The sequence below is a fragment of the Bemisia tabaci genome, chromosome 10 (genome assembly GCF_918797505.1).
Source record: "Bemisia tabaci chromosome 10, PGI_BMITA_v3".
In the NCBI taxonomy this organism is placed as follows: Eukaryota; Metazoa; Arthropoda; class Insecta; order Hemiptera; family Aleyrodidae; genus Bemisia; species Bemisia tabaci.
Window position 1 is genome coordinate 42,557,919 of NC_092802.1, and position 19,827 is coordinate 42,577,745.

The following is a 19,827-nucleotide window of genomic DNA, read 5'->3' on the forward strand; positions in this document are numbered from 1 at the left end:
GTAAGTAGGTACTTATAATGAGGAGAAAAATAAATCAAGTAATACATAATGAACGAACGACCAAATGAAAACGTTCTGTGCATTAAAAATAATGAATCGCTTGGCAGATGAAGGAATATGAAATTTAAACTATTGTGAAATTTTAATTCCCGGCTTTGCCCCCATCCCCTCCCACCAACGATGAACGCAACTTCTACCACTTCTACGAATGAGCGTAAATACAAATTTCCCGCTTGTTCCGGTAATCATCGTTCAACGGTAATTTGTGCGAAACGTCAACATTCATCAATCGTCGCGATATTTGTTTGTTATCACTTTTTGTCGTGCTAATCACACTTTTTCGATCACTTTTACTCTCGAGTTTTCCGTTATTTCTGTCAGCAACGAATTTCTGGTAGTTTTTTCTCCTACAGTGTATTTCTGAAGCGTAAGTATTAATTTATTCGCAGGTGGGATAGATTTTAAAGGTGTACTTAACAGTCAGAATACCATGGCCAGAAACTCCCATGTTTCTAGAAATTTCAGGACACTGTCAGCATGATTTCTTAAAATTCAACTCTATCACATCTATCATCTATCAGTTAGTAAGCATATGCTTAACAATAACTCTCTATTAACAGTTATTTTAAGATATATCAGTCTTAAATAACGGTTTATAACCCAAATACTTATTCCTTTAACTTCAGTGGCAAAGATTTCTCCAAGTCATGCGGTCAGCCAGTACGTATCCTAAGTGCATCCCATCCAAAGTCACCATTTCATCCTCTTTCTTATGAATGTCCTTCATTTCAGTTGATGTAACATTCTGTGCTCTCATTTGTGCAACTTTGAAAATAATAGCTGCAATCTTTTGAATCTTTGTCTGTGTTCAAATAACTCTTTCTCTGCGACCATAACATTGTTTGACGGTGTTTGTTAACCCTTCGGTGAGTCACATCCTAGAGTCATACAACTGGGCGTGCTGCAGCATTTGGACCGCAACGCATCACTCCGCTTTTTCGGCAATACTAACAAATTTCATTCAATCAATGTACTCTATCGTATATTGTAAACTATTTTTACACGACTTTCTCTTTTTTAATTTTACTTTAAATCAATTTAATCACGGCTAAACCTTCTAATTCCTGAAGAGAAAATATTTGTGAATATATTAGAGAATTTTGCAAAAAAGGCGTTCATTTTTAATTACAAATGTTCAAACAGAACTAATTTTTAAAAATTCAGTTGATTTTATAGAGTTTTGTTTGAAAACACAAAATGTAACTGGTCATACTGAAATTGATGTTGGACGAAAAGGCTGTGCAAAGAAATCACACTTCTTTCCATCTGCTGACTCGCCTTCGGTCAGACAGCTGTAACACACTTAAAAGATCTGATTTTTAGTTCGGTAAAAGTTTTTCTTGCATTTTGTGCTGACTGAAAATGGAATCAAATTGATTTTGCTGAAATTATTGCAGAAATGAACAAGGTGCGCTCAAGTATATCTGTATTATTCAAATAATTGTATGGAAGAGACGTTGCAACCCTGTAAAATGTAATGAAACACTCTCAGCACCGGTAGACTAGTGATCCATGTGTAATTATTAAGGATGCACAGGAGAAACCTTACAAAGTGACCGATTGATATCGACAACATGACTGGGCGCTGCGTGGCAATCAGGCCGCACATACTTACTGATGACCTCCGATTTGAGCCTCTCGTTCAGAAATTCCAGGGATGAGGAAATTCTCAAATTGTGCGATTCAGGTCCCTCAGAGCATCATTGAGGTATACTGGAAGCCCTGACCTAATCCTTGCAGCTCTTCAACCCATGTAGAGCAAATATTTTAAATTGCGGTCCAGATGCTGCGGTGCGCCCACCGAAGGGTTAAACAACAATTAGTTGCACCTGCGCAGCAAATATTTGGATATTGTCCTGAAGAAACTGGATCAATAAAATTTTCCAACTATCGTGAAATTGCACTAGTCTCCGCAACTCTCAACTTCTTGAATATGCAACTGATCATATCAAGCGTTCTGAAGTTTCAGCGTTATGCTTTATTGATGGAAAGAGGAAAACCTGCTCTGTAAAGGGTAGGAAATTTATCAAATTACAGAATTGTTTTTGTAGAGCATGTGCAGTATCACTGACAAAATATCATGGAACATTTCTGGACTCTCTCCCGGTCGGGGCCAATTTCACTGAGTCAGTTGAGTCATCAATTAGTGTTGATGCCTGTTCAGAATAGAACCATTCGTCATAGAAACAACAAACAAACTGTACAGTACTTTCGTTGTTTTTTGGTGGACTTCAGAGTGGTAGACTTTGAAAAAATTGGGCTAGGAGTTTCGATAGAATCTTGGTAGTTTTTAAGAAGCTCAACATCTTTCACAAGAGTTTCTGATTCCATTGTGCTTGAAAACCATTGTGATTCTCTGACTCCATTTACCCATTGCCGTAGGATCCAAAATGCCCGGTGAAGTAGGGTGTGGCGCCATTGACATATCACCAGCGCAAGATGGTGGAGTCCTGAAAGAAATCATCAAGCCTGGCGCCGGTGATCTCACTCCATCGAATGGATCCACAGTCAATGTCCACTACACGGGAACGCTGGTCGATGGGACTAAGTTCGACTCTAGCAGGGACAGAGGCCCTTTCAGCTTCAGTCTTGGACAAGGTATGTAATTTTAATTTATTTCATTTTCCTCCATCAACTTGACATGTCTTATCGATTGCCAAAGAGCAAAACTACCCATCTCCATTGCAACGTTGCAGATTTTTTGTCTAGGCCTGATTGAGTATTTTGACTGCACTCGCAGTATTATCATTGTTTGAAGTGATTATTTCTGTTTCTTTTTTAAGAAATGAAATCTTCTGATCAAGATTTGAATGGTACAGTGGCCTTGTCGCATTGGATTCAAAGTGAGCGAAACTATGGTCATCTCACATGACATCTATATGTTTCTGGCCAGTGAGACATTTGTCTCATTGCTTCAACTTCAAGCATCTTTTCTTAGTCAAAAAAGCAGTTTTTGCAAACAAGTTTGTCATTAGTATTTGCTGTAGAAACATCTGTTTTCAAGGTAATTCCTGGATCTTAGAAAATCAGCCCTATCCCTACACTCGTTCCCAATGTCAGTATCTTTTCTAATGATTCTCTTCACATTTCTGCCCTGTTTTTTTTTTTTAAATTCAAAATCTGTTGTTTTACTAGGTTCTGTCATTAAAGCGTGGGACATAGGTGTGGCCACCATGAAAAAAGGAGAAATCTGCAAATTAACATGTCTCCCAGAGTACGCTTACGGAAGTCGAGAGACTGGCTCAATACCTGCCAATTCCACTTTAATTTTCGAAGTGAGTAAACATTTTGTAGTTTCACATTCCCCTCTCTAAAACTATCTTGCCATTTGTACAACATGCTTTTTACCTATTCCTTTTTTGCAAATTAAATGGCGAAAATTTTGGCCGATGCCATTATTGCTAAATAAATGTTCAGTACTCAACCCACACCGGTTTCACTCTTGCTTTTTGTGTGGGAGGAATCATTTTAACTGAGTTAATCGAAACAGCCCAACTGCATGTGAGGTTGTCTAATTTTCTCGAATGTTTCATTTTTCTTTAACAGAAATCCAAGTCACATTGAAACTTCAAATTTCGTGAATACATCTTCGTAATCTAGGGTAAATTCATGGGAGGTTAAAAGATGTCAAGTGGTTTAGTTCTTTAAAAAATAAAGAAAAAATCAGGGAACGGAATCGTAAGCGCGCTCATTCTAGTTGAATACATCTAATAAGTAGGTACCTCTTTATCAGATGCATGTCGTTTTTGACGTTTTAGAATTGAATTTGAAAGTAAATTTCATACATTTCCAGGTACTAAGTTGGGTTGTTTTCTTTCTAAGAATGAAAACTGGAGTAGAAATTTTGTATAGTCTTGATAGAAATCATTTTTCCTCTTAATCTTATTCTACTTCAATTTCTTGACCTTCAGATTGAAATGTTAGACTGGGAGTTAGAAGACCTGTCGAGTAAACAGGACAAAGGAATTCTACGACAAATACTTACACCCGGTGTAGAGATCTCCACTCCATCCTCTGGAAGCACTGTTGATGGTAAGAAACGCAGTACCTTGATTTTTGCTTGAGCCTCAAGAATCTTATTTTAATATGTTTGAAGGAGTAATAGAAGTAAAATGTTATTTTCAGAATTTTTTTTTGACAAGAGACGCTGTATTACAATAACGAAGGACAGCCCAGGATTTGAAAAAATAAATATTGATGACTGTCAATTGAATCAGTGAGAACGAAAACACACTAACTGGAGAAAATAAAAATAATCAAAACACAAACAAAACTGTTCAATGGGTGAAGAAGTTAGTCCGAGAAAAAGATTTTTGGTGCCAAGAGACATGTACTGATGGACACTTGAAAGGTCCAAGTTGGAACATATGCGCCAAGTTCAATGACGTGTATGAAAGTTGACTGTCTTTAATGAAAATTGATTATTTTGAGTCACCAAGTTGGTGTGTTTTCGTTCTCACTGATTCAATTGTACTCTGTCATCAAGTCGATGTTTTCTCTCATGGTTTTCTAAAAGTTCCAATGAAGTACTGGCAGTACAGTTTTCTCTTGGAAGTATGGCAGATCCAGCCAAAGTCTAGACCGATTCATAGAGTGCGAAAAAATTCATGATGCGACGAAGATAGCTTTTTTTAAGTTTCTGCCAGTATAATAAGTTGTGATACTAAGCATGAATTCTCGGTGTTTTCAAACTTTGTTCTTCTACTATTGTGTGTTTCTTATTTTTTTTACCAAGGAAAAAGTGTTTTTTGCGCTTTAATTTGGAGTGTCAATCTCCGTGAGGAAAATTTTCATCTACTACTAATTTATTTTGATCGTTTTAGTGCACGTAACGGGAGAGTACAACGGAACAGTCTTCGATGACAGAGATGTTTCATTCCCTCTCGGTGAGGGCTCAGAGTTTAATATCCCTAAAGGATTAGAGAAAGCGTTGCAGAAGTTCAAAGTCAAGGAAAAGTCGCGGCTTGAGATCAAAGCGAGGTATGGATTTGGATCAGAAGGAAACAAACAGCTTAATGTCCCACCTAACGTTGATCTAGTCTATGTTGTTACATTGAATAGTTTTACAGAGGTGAGTCACGCCATTTTTTGATACGACGTTGTTTACGACCAGCCCTCAAGGAGGCATCTAGGGACTCTCTCAAAGGAGAAAATTACACTTTTGACCCTTCGGTTGAGCCTCCAAGGTAGATGAATTAAGATGGATGTTTACCTCCTCTTTTGGTTTATTTTATATACTTAATTATTTTTTTATACCATGAAACATTTTGTTTTCAAACATTTTTGTAATTATTCAACCATCACTTTTTCTGCATTCCCTTTCAACAGTCCATGAGACCTCAATTTGCCGAATTTTAGGGACAAAGACCTAGAAAAGATGGAATTTATTTTTTTAAATATCACTTCCTAAGTTTCGTATCCCAACTTTCTTTTCTCCTAGTTAAAGAAGAGTTGGTCCATGGATGATGCAGAGAAAATCAAGCACGCTAAAATGTTTAAGGAAAAAGGACTCAAGTACATCAATGCCCAGAAATACAATTTAGCTCTCAACATGTACAAAAATATGATTACATACATCGACTCCGGATACGGTGAGTGAAGAAAGTCCCGTTCGTAAAAAAATTTATAATTGTAATGATAAAACTTGCTTTAACAGATTTTCTGTTGTCTTTATATTATATATTTTCGACATTCTTTTCTCACAAAAATTATTTCAAAATTTGTCACAATTGCAATCAATATTTGACCCAGAATCACTGAAATACAACTTGAATTTGAGTAAAGACTTAAGCTTGATGAAAATTTGACTCAAATTTGGTAAAAATTAGACTCAAATTCCATTATAATTTGGCATACATTTGATGAAAGATTGGTGAAAAATTTAATGCAAATTTGAGTACTTAGAGGAAATCAAAAACTAACCAAGAATTAATTTCCGAGCGTTTCTTTTTTTCAATCAATTATTTCATTGTTGAATTCTCATAGCTTAATTTATTTTTCATTTTGGATAATTTGACTAAAAATGTATGTTTTTCGTTGAATATGTACTAACAAGAATTTAATATGAACTGCATGAAAAGTTGGCTTTCATTGGACGATGAGTAGATATTATTTGGATAAAAATTAGACATGAATATGCTGGAATTTTGGCCGAGATTTGATCAAAGCTAGATACAAACTCGTTGAAAAGTTTATTAGCTAACTGTGAACTTTTAACAACAATCATGACCTCAATTTATTTAATCACTAATGGTTTTATATTTATTTGCTGAAACTTAAATGCTCATGGTGTCCCAAATAGACATGTATAGAATATTCAACGATATAAAATTCTGATAATTTTGATAGGTTTCAGTGAAGAACTAGAAAAAGAGAGGAAATCGCTGCTTATTGCTGCTCGTTTGAACTGCGCCCTGTGTTTGCTGAAGCAGGAAAAATACACAGAGGCTCAGGCAGCTTGTAAAGAAGTTTTGGATGTGGATCCCAACAACATCAAGGCTCTCTATCGAAGGGGACAGGTACGTTATTTGGATGCATTTATGCTGAAAAAACTTTTCACAGATTATTATTAAATCAAACGGAACCATGAACACTAGGTTCAAGCACCATAGGTAGTGAAGACAAGCTAGGAGAGAAGAACAAATTTAATACAAGGGTAAAAAGCCAAAAGTGAGTCCGTTGAATCAGAAAACAAGAGGTTGATTCCAATGTGTGAACGTTGGAAAGCATTCACCGGACCCACTTGTGAATGTATTTTTTTTTTTTAGCTTCGTACTTTCTTCATAAAAATCACAATAAATGCAATGAGCTTGTTGCAAACTTTTGCTAAAGCAAGAACAAGAGTTGTTTCCTGTAAAAAATGTCTCGAAAGTCACGATGAGCGCATTGGCAAAGTCTGAAATGCACTCCTAACGTCACAATCTGCCTAAAAAATTTGCGTGTTTATATAATCATTTTGGTGGTCTAGTGATTATGAACTTCTTCACTACCCGGTGAGAATTAGTTATTCTATCTTCCAAGGCCTGCTTAGAAACGACGCATGGTGGATCGAGTCAATGGTACAGGTCGGTCATGGGCGATTTGGGCAAATCGCATTTATAAAGGGACAAAGGTGTTCCTTAAGAGTTATATTTTGAGGATCTGACACTAATTTAGAACGAAACATGTTCATTTTTGTGACAGAAGGCATCCAAGAGGGGGCTCTGTGTAACTTTTCATTTTAGCAAAAAATCGTCCAAGTCTTTCTATTCCATTTAACTTGCTTCTGTTTAAATTAATGCTAGTTTCATTGATTGATTCTAATTCTTTAGAGTCTGGAAAACACATTGCACTAGTAATTTTTTGTATTCGGCCCATTTTTTTAATGATTATGTTTGCTTTAATGTGCTTATATCAAAACGCGAAAAAAAAAAAAGTTTAGGTATGCTTTTAACTACCCATCCGCCACCATCCACCAGAAAACTTTGTTTAAGCATGTTTGTAGGAGTCCTGAGAGTAACATTCCGCAATATTTGGGTGCCACTTTGCGCCTTTTTGGCCGTAACGTCACTTTTTCTGTGCAGTCGGAGCTCTATCTCGAAAATCAAGCAATCAGTGAACTTTCATAACTGCTAAATGACCCAGGTAGGTATGATTCCTGTTCATCGGAAACTGAAAAACAAGTTTCACCATCAAAACGTGCTCTTTGGCCCGTTTTTCGTATTTTCATTTTTTCCTGAACTACATCATTAATATAAACTTCGAAGGATTCTGCCTTTTTCTATTTCACTCGAGGGGAAGTGTCCCCTCCCGGACTCTCTTCCCCACCCGGTGACTGACGCTGCGCTGTGCTGAACGGTTCAGCCTGAACCTTTCCCCTACGTCTGACCGTTCCCCACTCCTCTGTCAATCAAACCATATGCCACCGCTTACGTACTGTCGCTCGCCCACCCAGGTACCTAGCGGCCAGCGGTCAGTTGATGATAAATCTCGCTCATGCTCCTATACAGCTACGCATTGATTACGCCAGCTAATTACTTTCTAATAATTAGAATTTCTTCGATAATAGTTTTCTTTATTTATTCGACTGTATTTTTTTCTCTGTTCTACTGTGATTTCCTTGGTTCTCTACTGTGTTTTTCCTAAATCTCTGAGTCAGAAATCTGAAGCACTTCGGTATGCACCGAGTACTTCAGATGTGTGACCTGAAACCTTCGGTATATACCGAACTACTTCAATTGTCTGACCCGAACTTCGGCAGATGGACCTTAACTTTTCGGATGCGTGATCCGAAAACTTCAGAGATCCATATGATCTCAGCTTCGGGTTACATGCACAAATTTTTTTCTCCGTGTTTCCTTTTAGGGGACGCAACTAAAATTTCAGTAAATTTTTTTCAGAAAAGTAAAGAAAAAAAAAAAAAGTGGCTAACGATGGTTCCTCACCTTCGCGTGGTGTTGGCTGTTTTTACTAAGTGGGAATCTTCCATTTTAAGATATAGTCTATTTCTTGCCCTGCCATTATTATTCTACAAGTTAATTGTGGAGTGAAAATTTCATAATGTTTTCTATGAAATCTTCAATATATAGTGATAAAAAATTTGCAACTACTACAAAATCGGCTCGCAAAGCGAGCCGAATGTCACTCGCGTAGCGAGTGACCGGGGGTCCAGGGGCGTAGCCCCCGGCTAGGCGTGACGGGCGCGCGAAGCGCGCCCAGAACGGCTAGTATCTATAGGAGAACTAAAAAAAAAATTGAGCATATTTTCACTCGAACATCCCTCTATATCCCTTAGAAAGTTTTTTTGGGACGTATGCGTAGATAGCTTGAGGAAACTCTTAATAGGAAAAGCGCCCCCCCCCCTCTACTTGCCTGGCCCCTGACTATGATGCCATTTCATCTGTTGGCCTCCGGTCACCGGTGAACTCTGATAACTGATGCTTCTCTCAAATACGTACATACTTTTTCAATTTCTCACCTTTTTCGATCTAAACGAAGTGCAGTTAGTGCGAAACTAATTACACTGCGAGTACGTTTTTATGTTACAAGTCCGGCAAATTTTGGAATTTTTGCAGTTTTTTGGGTTGCTTGTTTTTTAAGTATGATGCGGTTTGAGAGTGGAAGGTGAGGATGAGAGTGATAGGGAACTGAATATGAAGAAGAAGGAGAATAAGGAAAAGCAGATGACTGTCATGTTACATGTTTTCTTTTTTTTGAGCCATCTAGTGTTTTTCCTACTCTAAGTCCCTGAGCCGTCCTCTAAATGTAAATATGAATTTAAAGTAAAAGTGATCTTGAGTATTTTCAAAGAATTCATAATTGTATTTTATTTGTTTTTTCACCAATCCTTATGCATAAGAATGATATCTTATGACAAAGCTTCGAAATTAACTTTGCTGTGAAGGGAATGATGTATCTAATGCAGCAGCTCATATCTGGGTAGGTATTTTTGTGTATTTGTGACACTAATTTGTAAGTTTTCATAATTTCATTCATAAAATATCCTCTTTCATCATGAAAAATTAAAAACTCCGTCCTACTAAGTAAAACACAGACGCCTAAACTTTGCACATGTATAGTTTTTTTGACAAAATGCACAAAAACGGGTCTTCAGGTTCGTTGTTCACCAAAAATAACATCAAAAATGAATTTTATGCAAAAAATTACATGAGATTTTTGGTATGTAATCGATCAAATGACCAGGAATACACGTTATCCTTGTAAAATTAGAAGCGCAACGCTCCATGACCGACCTTTCCCATTGACTCAATCCACCGTGCGATGTTGGAAATCTGCCTGATTGTATAGTTCACAAAAAGTTGTTATCTGAATCGAATGAAGGGATTGCTCTCCAAACGTACAGCACACCACACCCTAGTTCCACACCATAGTTTACGAGGGTCATCCAAAAAGTAAGGTTCCCTACCTTGTATCTTCCGAACGAAAAGAGATAAATCAAATCGGTAAAAACGTACATATTAGGCATACTCTAAGCTTTAAAACAAGTTCAAGTTTTTGAAAATCGGTTGAGAACTTCGCAAGGAAACTCAATTTTACTGAGACGACCTCCCGTCGTCGCGTGCCCACCTCCGAGGTTAGGATGCGCGGACAGTCCCTTACTTCAGACTCGGCTTATCGCCTCTAAACATCAAATCGAAAAGGAATTTAAAAGATTTTATCAAGTAGGCCTCACCTTACTTTTTGAGATAGTCTCCGCATCTTTTTTTGACAATTCTGGTATCATTACAGCAGCTCTTTCATGCCTTCCGCGTAAAAGGTCTCGTCTTGGCTCCTAAACCAGTCATTGCCAGCGATCTGCACCTCTAAATCGGTTGGAAATCGCTTTCCACAGTGGGAGTTCTTCATCTCAGGAATAGACGAAAGTCACCTGAGGCTAAATTAAGAGAGTACGGAGGATTGGGGAAAAATTTTACCACGGCAAGCAACTAATTTGGAAGTGCAGATCGCTGGCAATGACTGGTTTTGGAGCCAAGACGAGACCTTTTACGCGGAAGGCATGAAAGAGCTGCTGTAATGATACCAGAAATGTCAAAAAAAGATGCGGAGACTATCTCAAAAAGTAAGGTGAGGCCTACTTGATAAAATCTTTTAAATTCCTTTTCGATTTGATGTTTAGAGGCGATAAGCCGAGTCTGAAGTAAGGGACTGTCCGCGCATCCTGACCTCGGAGGTGGGCACGCGACGACGGGAGGTCGTCTCAGTAAAATTGAGTTTCCTCGCGAAGTTCTGAACCGATTTTCAAAAACTTGAACTTGTTTTAAAGCTTAGAGTATGCCTAATATGTACGTTTTTACCGATTTGATTTATCTCTTTTCGTTCGGAAGATACAAGGTAGGGAACCTTACTTTTTGGATGACCCTCGTATTATCTCACTGATTGATAAAACAATTAGTTCAGGCAATCAAAGAAATATATATTGAGACTTAAATAGTCAATTATTATTTCATTGGTGATTGTTGTGAAAGGTAAAATACAATCACAAAAAAAAAAAAAAAAAAAAAAAAAAAAAAAAAAAAAAAAAAAAAAAAAATTATGATGATGCGGTGGGATACAAACTCGCCATTATGCACATCAATGCTGGGGGCGTTAACCATTACGTCAACTGGGCCCAGTGAAGGAATGCCAGAAATTGCCACATGTGAGCCAAGCAGACGGTGCCGCTGGTTGCTTGAGGGCGAGGCTTATTTTCTCGCAGCAGTTCAGTGTTTGGCTGAATTCTCCCCATGCATAGTAGCGTATAGGGTGACCTTGGCTGGTTACAGTATATGGATTTTCATGAATTACATCAATCAATCGTCTAATGAAGTTCTAATTTTGGCTTTAATAGTCTTAATGGGTCCTCCAGAACAATTTCCACCCTGTACAATGGTCATTACTTTTGTATTTTCATTAATACAATTTGAAGTGAGATAATGGCGGTCTCTCTTCCATTACGTCATCATAAAGTAAAGTATAGGGGTCATTTTATGTAGTGAATGGGTACTTTGCACCTAAAGATTTTTCAGCAAAACGACGACACGTATTTGAAGGAACTTTGAAGCAGCAATGAAATTATATATACTTTGCTGAGTTTCAAGACGTAAGAATAAAAATTTACCAAAGACATGCCTACCAGGATTACATAAAGTGGACAAGATAGGAGAAAAAAGGTGGCAATGGTAACTAAAAAACATTAAGAAATAAGGTATTGCTTACTGCCGCGAAAAATGGCGATGATACCCATGGGGCAGCGCGGGCCTTATCAATGGTATAATATTGACACGACCGATGGAAAACAACAGGAAAGAGCGTACACTACTAACGTTGTGAACGCTCATAATGGGGAAAATTTGGGATAACTGACAATCTAAGAAAACCAGGGAATATTTGACAAAAAGCTGGAAGAACTAGAATGATTCTGAGAAAGTTAGTATTATCAGTTAACTGATTGAAGTTATTGACTTTTTTAGTTGTTTTTATAATGTTAATCCACTGATTTTAATTTTACTTTTCATTTTATGTCTTATTTTTTCAAGAATTTTTCTTGTATTTATTATTAATTCTTATTTTTATAGATTTATGTTGTTTATGCTATTTATAAGGGGTACTGTGGTTCTTTTATCTTATATGTGTGGTGTGATTCTTGTTGAAAAGGTTTCTAGAATTTATAAATTTTATATAAGCAGCAGGAATAGTCAGAGAAAAGTTTGTAAAATCACAAAAAAAAGTTAAAAATACAGGGCAAATGAGAGAAAGTCTATGAGAACTGGATACAATTAAGAAAAAAGAAAAAAGAAGAAGAAAAAAAAAAGGAAAACATGACAAAGGCATTTTCAATCTGGGTAAAATCAGAGAAAATTAGGTTAAACGAAGAAAAAGCGGATAAAACAGGGAAAAAAGAAAGATTCTGATGAATTTCAGAAATAATTGAGTGAGAAGAAATTCTGAGAAGGGGCACTGAAAAATATGGGTAAATCAAGAACTCAGAATAAATTGTGAATATTAGGAAAGGCAAAGGCACATTTTCAGTAACTGAGAAATGTGCTGAGAAATGTTAGTTAACTCAGGGAATATGATGAAAAATGGAAGAAAATTGAATTGAATTAGGTATAATTTTGAAGTCGGAGGAAACTGAGAGAAGAGAAGGAAAACCAGTTAGAGGTATCAAAGAGAAGTAAATAAAGGACTTCAGGGAAACTGGAAATAAAATTCGAAAAGGAAATCAGCCAAATTTGTAAGGCATCTCCAAGGATATTGGAGCAAATTAACAAGGAACACAAGTATCTCTTTTAATAGCAAAAGGTCATCTCTTTTCCAGGCGTATCTAGGTTTGTCGGATGCAGATGCGGCAAAGGAAAGTTTTGAAGCTGTCCTGAAAGTTGACAGTTCGAACAAAGCGGCCGCTAGCGCCCTTGCGCAGTGCAACAAGAAAATTAAAGAACAAAAAGAGAAGGAGAAGCAAGTTTACTGGAACATGTTCGCAAAGTTCGCCAAGAAAGACCAAGAGGTGAGCTCTTTTACGTCACAGAACTAAATAAAGCTGTATCTTATTGTAACATTTTCGAGGGGGGATTAAACTTAGAATGTTGCTTTTGGTAAGAAGTCACTTGAAGTACGTTGTAACAAGCAACAGCTGGCTGTTGCTGGGAAAAAGGAACATTTTTTGTACGATGATATTTTGAGAAATGTCAAAATGAGGTACAACTGTGGTCCTGCTAGTCACCATCAAAATTGTGCTGTTCTCAACTATGAAAATCGAAGACTGAAAATCATTCCAAATTTTCTAATGAATCATAGGTAATTAATTTATTTAAATGCTATTATTATTCATTACTTACACTATTATTTTATTTCTAATCAATTCATTGATATCAAAGCATGGTGTCTTAGGAAAAGTGGAAAGTACCTAGATTCGTCCCAGTACAGAAGTTATCAGGGGAAAATCAGGGAATTTTGCAGAGACATGGTTCTATAGACTAGGAATTCTTCATTTCTTTGTTATGATACTATAATAGGTATTTTAAACATTTGGTGGTCTTCCTAGTGTCACATTCAAGAAATTCGATGAATTTTGATAAAAGTTGTTTTTTCTACTCTAAACTTTGCAGGAAAATGCAGTTTGGTCCAGAATTTTTAGGTTCATTCCTTGTTAGATTTTTATAACTGCCTGGAAGGTTTGCAACCCCTTGCACATTGATTTTTAGTGCCGTATTTGCCCGTTAGATTGCGATTGTTTAACCACTGCATCTTCAGGCCACCAATGAGAGTCGAATTTCCTGCCTATGTCATTTTATCTGGAATTTGAATCTGATGGATAATAGAAATGTGATGGATCATAGAAGGAAACTGCAGGTTTTGATTATGGACTTTTCCCTGAATAACACGGAATTTTACCCTGGATTAAACGAATTTTTCTCCAGCTAAATAGAATCTCCCCCCTCAAATCCAAGGATTTTTCCTCTGGATATCAGAGAATTCATCTTTAGAAATCGGAAAAATAGGGTGGGGAATTGATTAAAGGAAAATCTAGGTACAGGGTGTCTACTAGTCCAGTTAATCTGGAAAGTTCCGAAAGAGTACTGATGTTTTGAAAGCAATCCGCAAAAATTACTTCACGACAGAGGCTGCCAAAAGGTCCAGAATTTTTAGGTTCATGCTTTGCTAGATTTTTAAAACTGCCTGGAAGGTTTGCAACTCCTTGTGCATTGAATTTCAGTGCCGTATTTGCCCGTTAGATTGCGATCGTTCAACCACTGCATCTTCAGGCCACCAATGAGAGTCGAATTTCCTGCCTATGTCATTTTATCTGGAATTTGTGGCTGAGTTCGAATTCTCAAAATTTTTTTAATTTTGTGGCGTGAAGTATTGCAAAAGTACGGAATCTTACTGCTGATGAGGTTTTGAATTTTTTGAGAAAGTGCCGTGAAAGCACCGATTTTTTGCTAGTCAAATTAGTAAACACCTCGGACACCATGATTTGATGTAAGTGGTTTATTCTCTTCTTTTTTCTCGCGACGCTTCCCGGTTTGTCAGGAAAAAGATTGGCGGTTTGGTTGGTGGGACGGGAAGAATGTTAATGTCGAGAAGTACGAATCGGACCCAGAAGATGATGAAGAGCAAAAGAAAGAGAAGAGGAAACAGCGAGAGATCATTGCTAAAAAAGCTGCAGAAGTCAGAGCTCGTCGTGAGAAAGAACGCCAGGAACAGCTCGAGAGGGAGAAGACAGAAAGTGAAAAGGAAAAAACAGGGATGAACGAAAATAACGACTGCAAGAACACACAAGGAAACATAACAGTGGATGACGATAAAATAACTGACAACGGGAACGCAGAACGAACGTTAACCGAGTAGAAGAGTGCTAACGACTGATCTCGTAAGCACCCATCAAATTTGCTAAGCATGCTGTGTGGAAGTTTGCTGTGACAGAATTTGCGTGTGGAGTTTTGAAATGAGAGGAAGTTTGAAAAATTTTTGCTTTTTTCACAAAACTTCCGAATCAGAGAACTCTTCCTCAGTTACTAGGGAGTTTTCCCAAAAGAATCAAGGTATTTTCTTCCAAAAATTCTGTAATGTACCTTCAATAATTCTGCATTTTTCCATTTGCGTAAAAATTGGGAAATTTCTTCGGAACATCTAGCAGTTTTCCTTCAAAAATTCAGCAATTGTCTTTTGAAAACCTTGAAAATTTTCTTTCATAAACCCGAGAATTTTGGTTAAAAAATTGGAGAATTTTCTGACCTATTCTCACAAAACTTATTTCCGAGTGTAAGGGTGCCTGTCGAAGGAAATTCCACGAGAAAATCAATGAAACCGTTTCTTAAATCTCAACGCTCTGTATCATTGAGCCCAAATAGTTGCATCCAGGCTTTATAATGAAATTCTTTCAATACCCGTCGCATGCGACACTAACTGAAACTTTGATTGTCTTTCTCACACATTCAGTTAATTCCAGCATTACCTGTCGTGCTGATGAAGCAAGCTATCACCGATTTTCATCGCGACATAGTGTATTTATTGAGAAATGCATTTCTCAAATGTATAACGTTGCCAGCCCTTGAAATCGCAAAGAAATTAGGTATATGAGCATGCTATGTAGAGTTTCCTTTAATTTACTTTAACAGGTCGTCCTTTGTTTGGATTTCTTTTTGGTTTCTTTCCTTTAGAAAAACTAATTTTGACTTTCAAGTGCGAAATTTTCAAAGAACTATTCCGATGAATTGTACAGAACTTGTAAGTAAACCCATGACTGTCTTTCAAATAAATAAAACGTGACAAGTACCACCCAAAGCCTAGAAACGTGTGTATGATTTCCCAGGCGCAATGGCGAAACTTGAGCACAAGAAAGTCTAGTAAATGCATTAGAGAATATTATATGGATTGCATTTTGCAAAAAGGAACCACTAGCATTGCAATGTTGCTAAGATGAGTCAGTTAAGTCATTTTTTTTTTTTTTTATTGTGTCATTCGAAAATAGTAAGTGACCGAAGCTTACAGTTTTTTTCCTAAATTTTTTTGATGACTGCAAACGGGAGAAAAATTTATTTGAAAGTGCCAAAAATTAGAGTGGCCTAAAACGGCGTCCTCTCTAAGAAGAAAGATTTTCTGTTTTCTTGAATTTTTCTCTAGTCTTGAACAAAATCTTTGATACTTGATACTTTTATAGGTATTTTTGCCAAGTTTAAGGTTTGTTTTCCTTTTATATGAAGTGGATAGAATTTCTTCGTTTATTGGTAATTTTTGGGTAACCATCGCCACTTTTCTCGGTGGGCAAAATTTATTTGTTCTTTTTTAGTAATTTTTGAAAATAATCTCCAACTTTCAAGTATATTTATTCATTTATTTTGTTTGTTTAATCATTAGGTTACCCAAACTGTTAACAAACTTCCATCCTCTATTCGCGTTTCTGATATTGCATTTTTGAATCATGATAAGTCCTTTGTTTTGATGTTAACTTTTGTATTGTTGGAAGAAAATCACCTAAAAGATTGCTTTTCCCTCAAAGACGCTTAATTCTTCTGCTTAACTCTAAGAATCTATTTTTTGCTCTGCTGCAATTCTCGCAAGTTTTTGACATTCGGCGATAATTTGACCCTAATCTAAGAGAAATATGACAACTATCTGGAGGAAATTTTACTATTTGACACCAACGTGACGCAAAAAACTCAACGCTTTGGAAAAACCGAAAATATGCACAAACCTGACAAAACTTTTATCTACATCTGTCATAGATTTGATCCTCGATTGATGAATAATTGACGAATATTTTCACAAATTTTTAAGAAAATTTGCCTTTGAATTGGACGTATTTTAATCAGAAAAAACTATCTTCATTGTGCCGAGGGCTATGAAACCCATAAGATTATGAGACTATCATGACAAGGCTCATGTCGCAATAGAGGTAGCTGACTTGGGTGTGAATACATCCATTTGATGGAAATTTGATGCCATTTTGATAAAGTTTGATGACAATTTGATACAAATTTAATTAAAATTTGGCCCAAATCTGACCAAATTTGTCCAAATTTGACCACGTTACATCGTCAAGTTGACAGTCACATACTTAAATTTTCATGGGTGCCTTTTGTCGTTAATTGTCGAGGATTGCTTCTACTCCTGTTTCTAGCATGAGACTTTCGCGTTTTTTTGGTGCATACATGTATATCAGAGTTTGATGTTTTTTTTTGGGGGGGGGGGGGGGGGGGTATACTAATTATGTTATGTGACCCGATTCTTTCCGACATGTAAGTCGTCTTTTCTGCATTTTTTCTTGTGAGTATGAGTGGTGAAACTACAAATCGACATATCTGGTGTTTCCAAATTTGTGCCTGAAACTTTTTTTGTACCATCATCAACTAAAATATTCAGGGGGAAATTTGTGCGAATACCTATGCTGGAAAAGGTAGAGAGTAATTACCTAGAATTTCTCATGGAAATTAAGAAAGGGGTCGCTTAAGAAAATAAAACTGAAAACAGAGCACACATTATGTTCCAAAATGAAATATGTGGTTTTGTAGTTCCATCGTCGATTTCGCTTGATCCAAGGGAGTCGTTTCGTTTTACTTCCCTGCTTTTCAATCATTTGGAAGAATTAAGGGAAATATTCAGAAAAATTAATAATTGTTTAGGAAGGGAGGGAATGTTTGGTGGAAAGGGGAAAAATAAGTGTGAAGAAAGGATTTTAAGGGAAATGCAGAGAAAATCATGGAAAATCTGACAGTGTCGGAGAAACAGAAGAATTATTGGAGAAAACCAGATGAATTGAGGAAAATATTTGAGTCTAAACAAAGGAAGCAAACTATCGTTGGGAAAAACAGCAAAAGTTAAAGGAAGTAAAGACTTTAGGAAAATGTCAATGAAATCAAGGACATTTTTGAGAAAAGAGAGAAAACCAAAGAAAACTAGGGAACAAGAAATTGACAAGCGATTACCAGGGAGTCCGGAAAATATTTATATACATTTAAAACAGAGCTTTCAGAGTATAGTGGAAGAATCTAGGGAATCAGAAGTAGAAACTCGGGCATTTCGAGGAAAACCTGGAATAACCATAGAAAACAAGAGACTATCAGGGAAACCAGGAAATGTCATGGACTCTGGCAAGAATCAGGAAAAAAATGAAAGATTTAAGGAAAAAATCAGGAAAATATCAAAGAAAAGGACTGACTGGAAATCTGGAAAAAGCAAGACAAATTAGAAAACATGTGGGAATTCCAGACGAATTCAAGGGAATAAAGTAAAATCGTAGAGAAATTGGAAAAATCAGGGGAAATGATTTACTTCTAGCACAAAAAGGATCGTCTAAGAGTCTGGAGAAACTCGGTAAACGTAAGATAATACTAGTAAGATAATATGTCTAAAAATTGGGAAAATGCAGAGGAGTATCCATTGAAAAGAGCGAGATTTTCCACATCTAATCGTTTGTGTTATTAATTTTATCTAAAATGTCTCTTTTTATCTCTGTCCTTCAAGAAAGAAGACGAGGAGCGGAAGAAACAGCCGGACGTGATGAAAACGCTGGGTGAATGGGGCAAGGACGAACGAGAGCGAGAGCCAACCAACTTCGAAAAGGAGAACCCTAACATTATGATGCTTGACGGAGCCGGCGATTTCAAGAATATGTAGTCGATAGGGCCCACCGAACACGCACCGAGAGACACAGCAACATGAGACAACTTCTCCCAATTGAAATCCAGAGACGATGAGAAACTCACTAGGCAGAAACTTTTACTTTTGAGAATTCAACACTTACGGATGGCTAAGTATGAGGCAGCAATGGTCACCCTACTCACGAGTTGAACGATGAGCTTCAGGTAATGCAACGAGCTAAAATAGTTTACCAAACTTCGGTTTTTTTGCAGGATGCTCAACACGTTGTTCAACATCCACCCAGTAGAAAGTCAACAGTAGAATGTTGGGGTCCCGAAATTAAGAACTTCCACTGTTAATTGCCAAGATATTAATCGAGAGTCTCTACTCGTCTCTGGTGAAATTGCTTGGAAATCGCATTGAGCAAATTAGAAAATTCTTCAGTCCTCTTTTTAACTTACTATTTGTGTAGGCTGTATCCCGCTTTTTCCTGTTGCCGGTACTAATAAACAGTTCATTCCTAGGTAGCTATCTGTAATCATGCTTCCCGAGGTAGAGATGCAAATAGAATTTCCTGGCGAAGTTGGTCGTTGAAGACCTTGTAAAAAGCGCTTGCAGACTCGAAGAATTACACCACACTACGCAAATCGTGTGTAATAGTGTATTTTCACCATTTCCGGTAAACTCAATGTAATTTTTCCGCAGTTATACACTGAATTTCTGTTGTTTCTATGATAAGCAGGAGATTTGCAGTCCCTTTTCGCGTATTTTACTCGATAAATCTACTTACTTGGTTTGCTGCGTCTCTCGTGTGGAACCCCTTCATTTATCCGCCGATTTCCAATCTACCCTTTACAGCCTCTCCGAGTGTGATATTAATTTTAATGCCGTCATTTTCATCATCTGTATTGTGAGTGTATGATTTTTGCTGTTTTGTTCGTTTTTTTTTGGTTTCATAATCCATCTTTCATGAATACAATTTTTCCTATGGTTCAGTAATCTTTAATTCTAATTTTTCCGCTTCACCCTTCTCTCAAGGTTCCCAACAATCCAGGAAATCGAGGCTAAATTTTTTGTTTTCAAGAGTGCGTCAACTCTAGCGGTCGAGGAAGTGAACTCTGCTTTTTGAGCAAGTTTACGTAAACAACTGCGTAAAAGCTGTGTGGAATTTACAGTGTGGTTGACACAAGAAACAATTTTTTCATG

At 37.0% G+C, this 19,827-nt stretch overlaps 1 protein-coding gene across 3 annotated transcripts; it reads left to right on the top strand.

Moving 5' to 3' along the window:
- The first annotated feature begins 271 nt into the window (after positions 1–271).
- LOC109031901 (FK506-binding protein 59) lies at positions 272–19,620 on the top strand. 3 transcript variants are annotated; one of them, XM_019043729.2, is made up of 10 exons: positions 272–427; positions 2,443–2,658; positions 3,196–3,335; positions 3,972–4,092; positions 4,884–5,131; positions 5,501–5,651; positions 6,409–6,578; positions 12,857–13,045; positions 14,572–14,911; positions 18,505–19,620. In XM_019043729.2, the coding sequence occupies exons 2-9, from the start codon at positions 2,451–2,453 to the stop codon at positions 14,887–14,889; spliced, it is 1,545 nt and encodes a 514-aa protein (XP_018899274.2). In that variant the 5' UTR covers positions 272–427; positions 2,443–2,450; the 3' UTR covers positions 14,890–14,911; positions 18,505–19,620. The 3 variants fall into 3 exon arrangements, with proteins under 3 accessions (XP_018899274.2, XP_072161477.1, XP_072161478.1); XM_072305376.1 differs by lacking the exon at positions 272–427 and adding an exon at positions 693–720; XM_072305377.1 differs by lacking the exons at positions 272–427; positions 14,572–14,911 and adding an exon at positions 693–720.
- Positions 19,621–19,827: the final 207 nt, after the last annotated feature.

What these genes read in the sequence shown, in the direction of transcription:
- LOC109031901 (XM_072305376.1), top strand. An exon ending in ATTCCACTTTAATTTTCGAA is followed by an intron (nt 3,336 to 3,971) that starts GTGAGTAAACAT and finishes CTTGACCTTCAG; the next exon opens with ATTGAAATGTTAGACTGGGA. An exon ending in CATTGAATAGTTTTACAGAG is followed by an intron (nt 5,132 to 5,500) that starts GTGAGTCACGCC and finishes CTTTTCTCCTAG; the next exon opens with TTAAAGAAGAGTTGGTCCAT.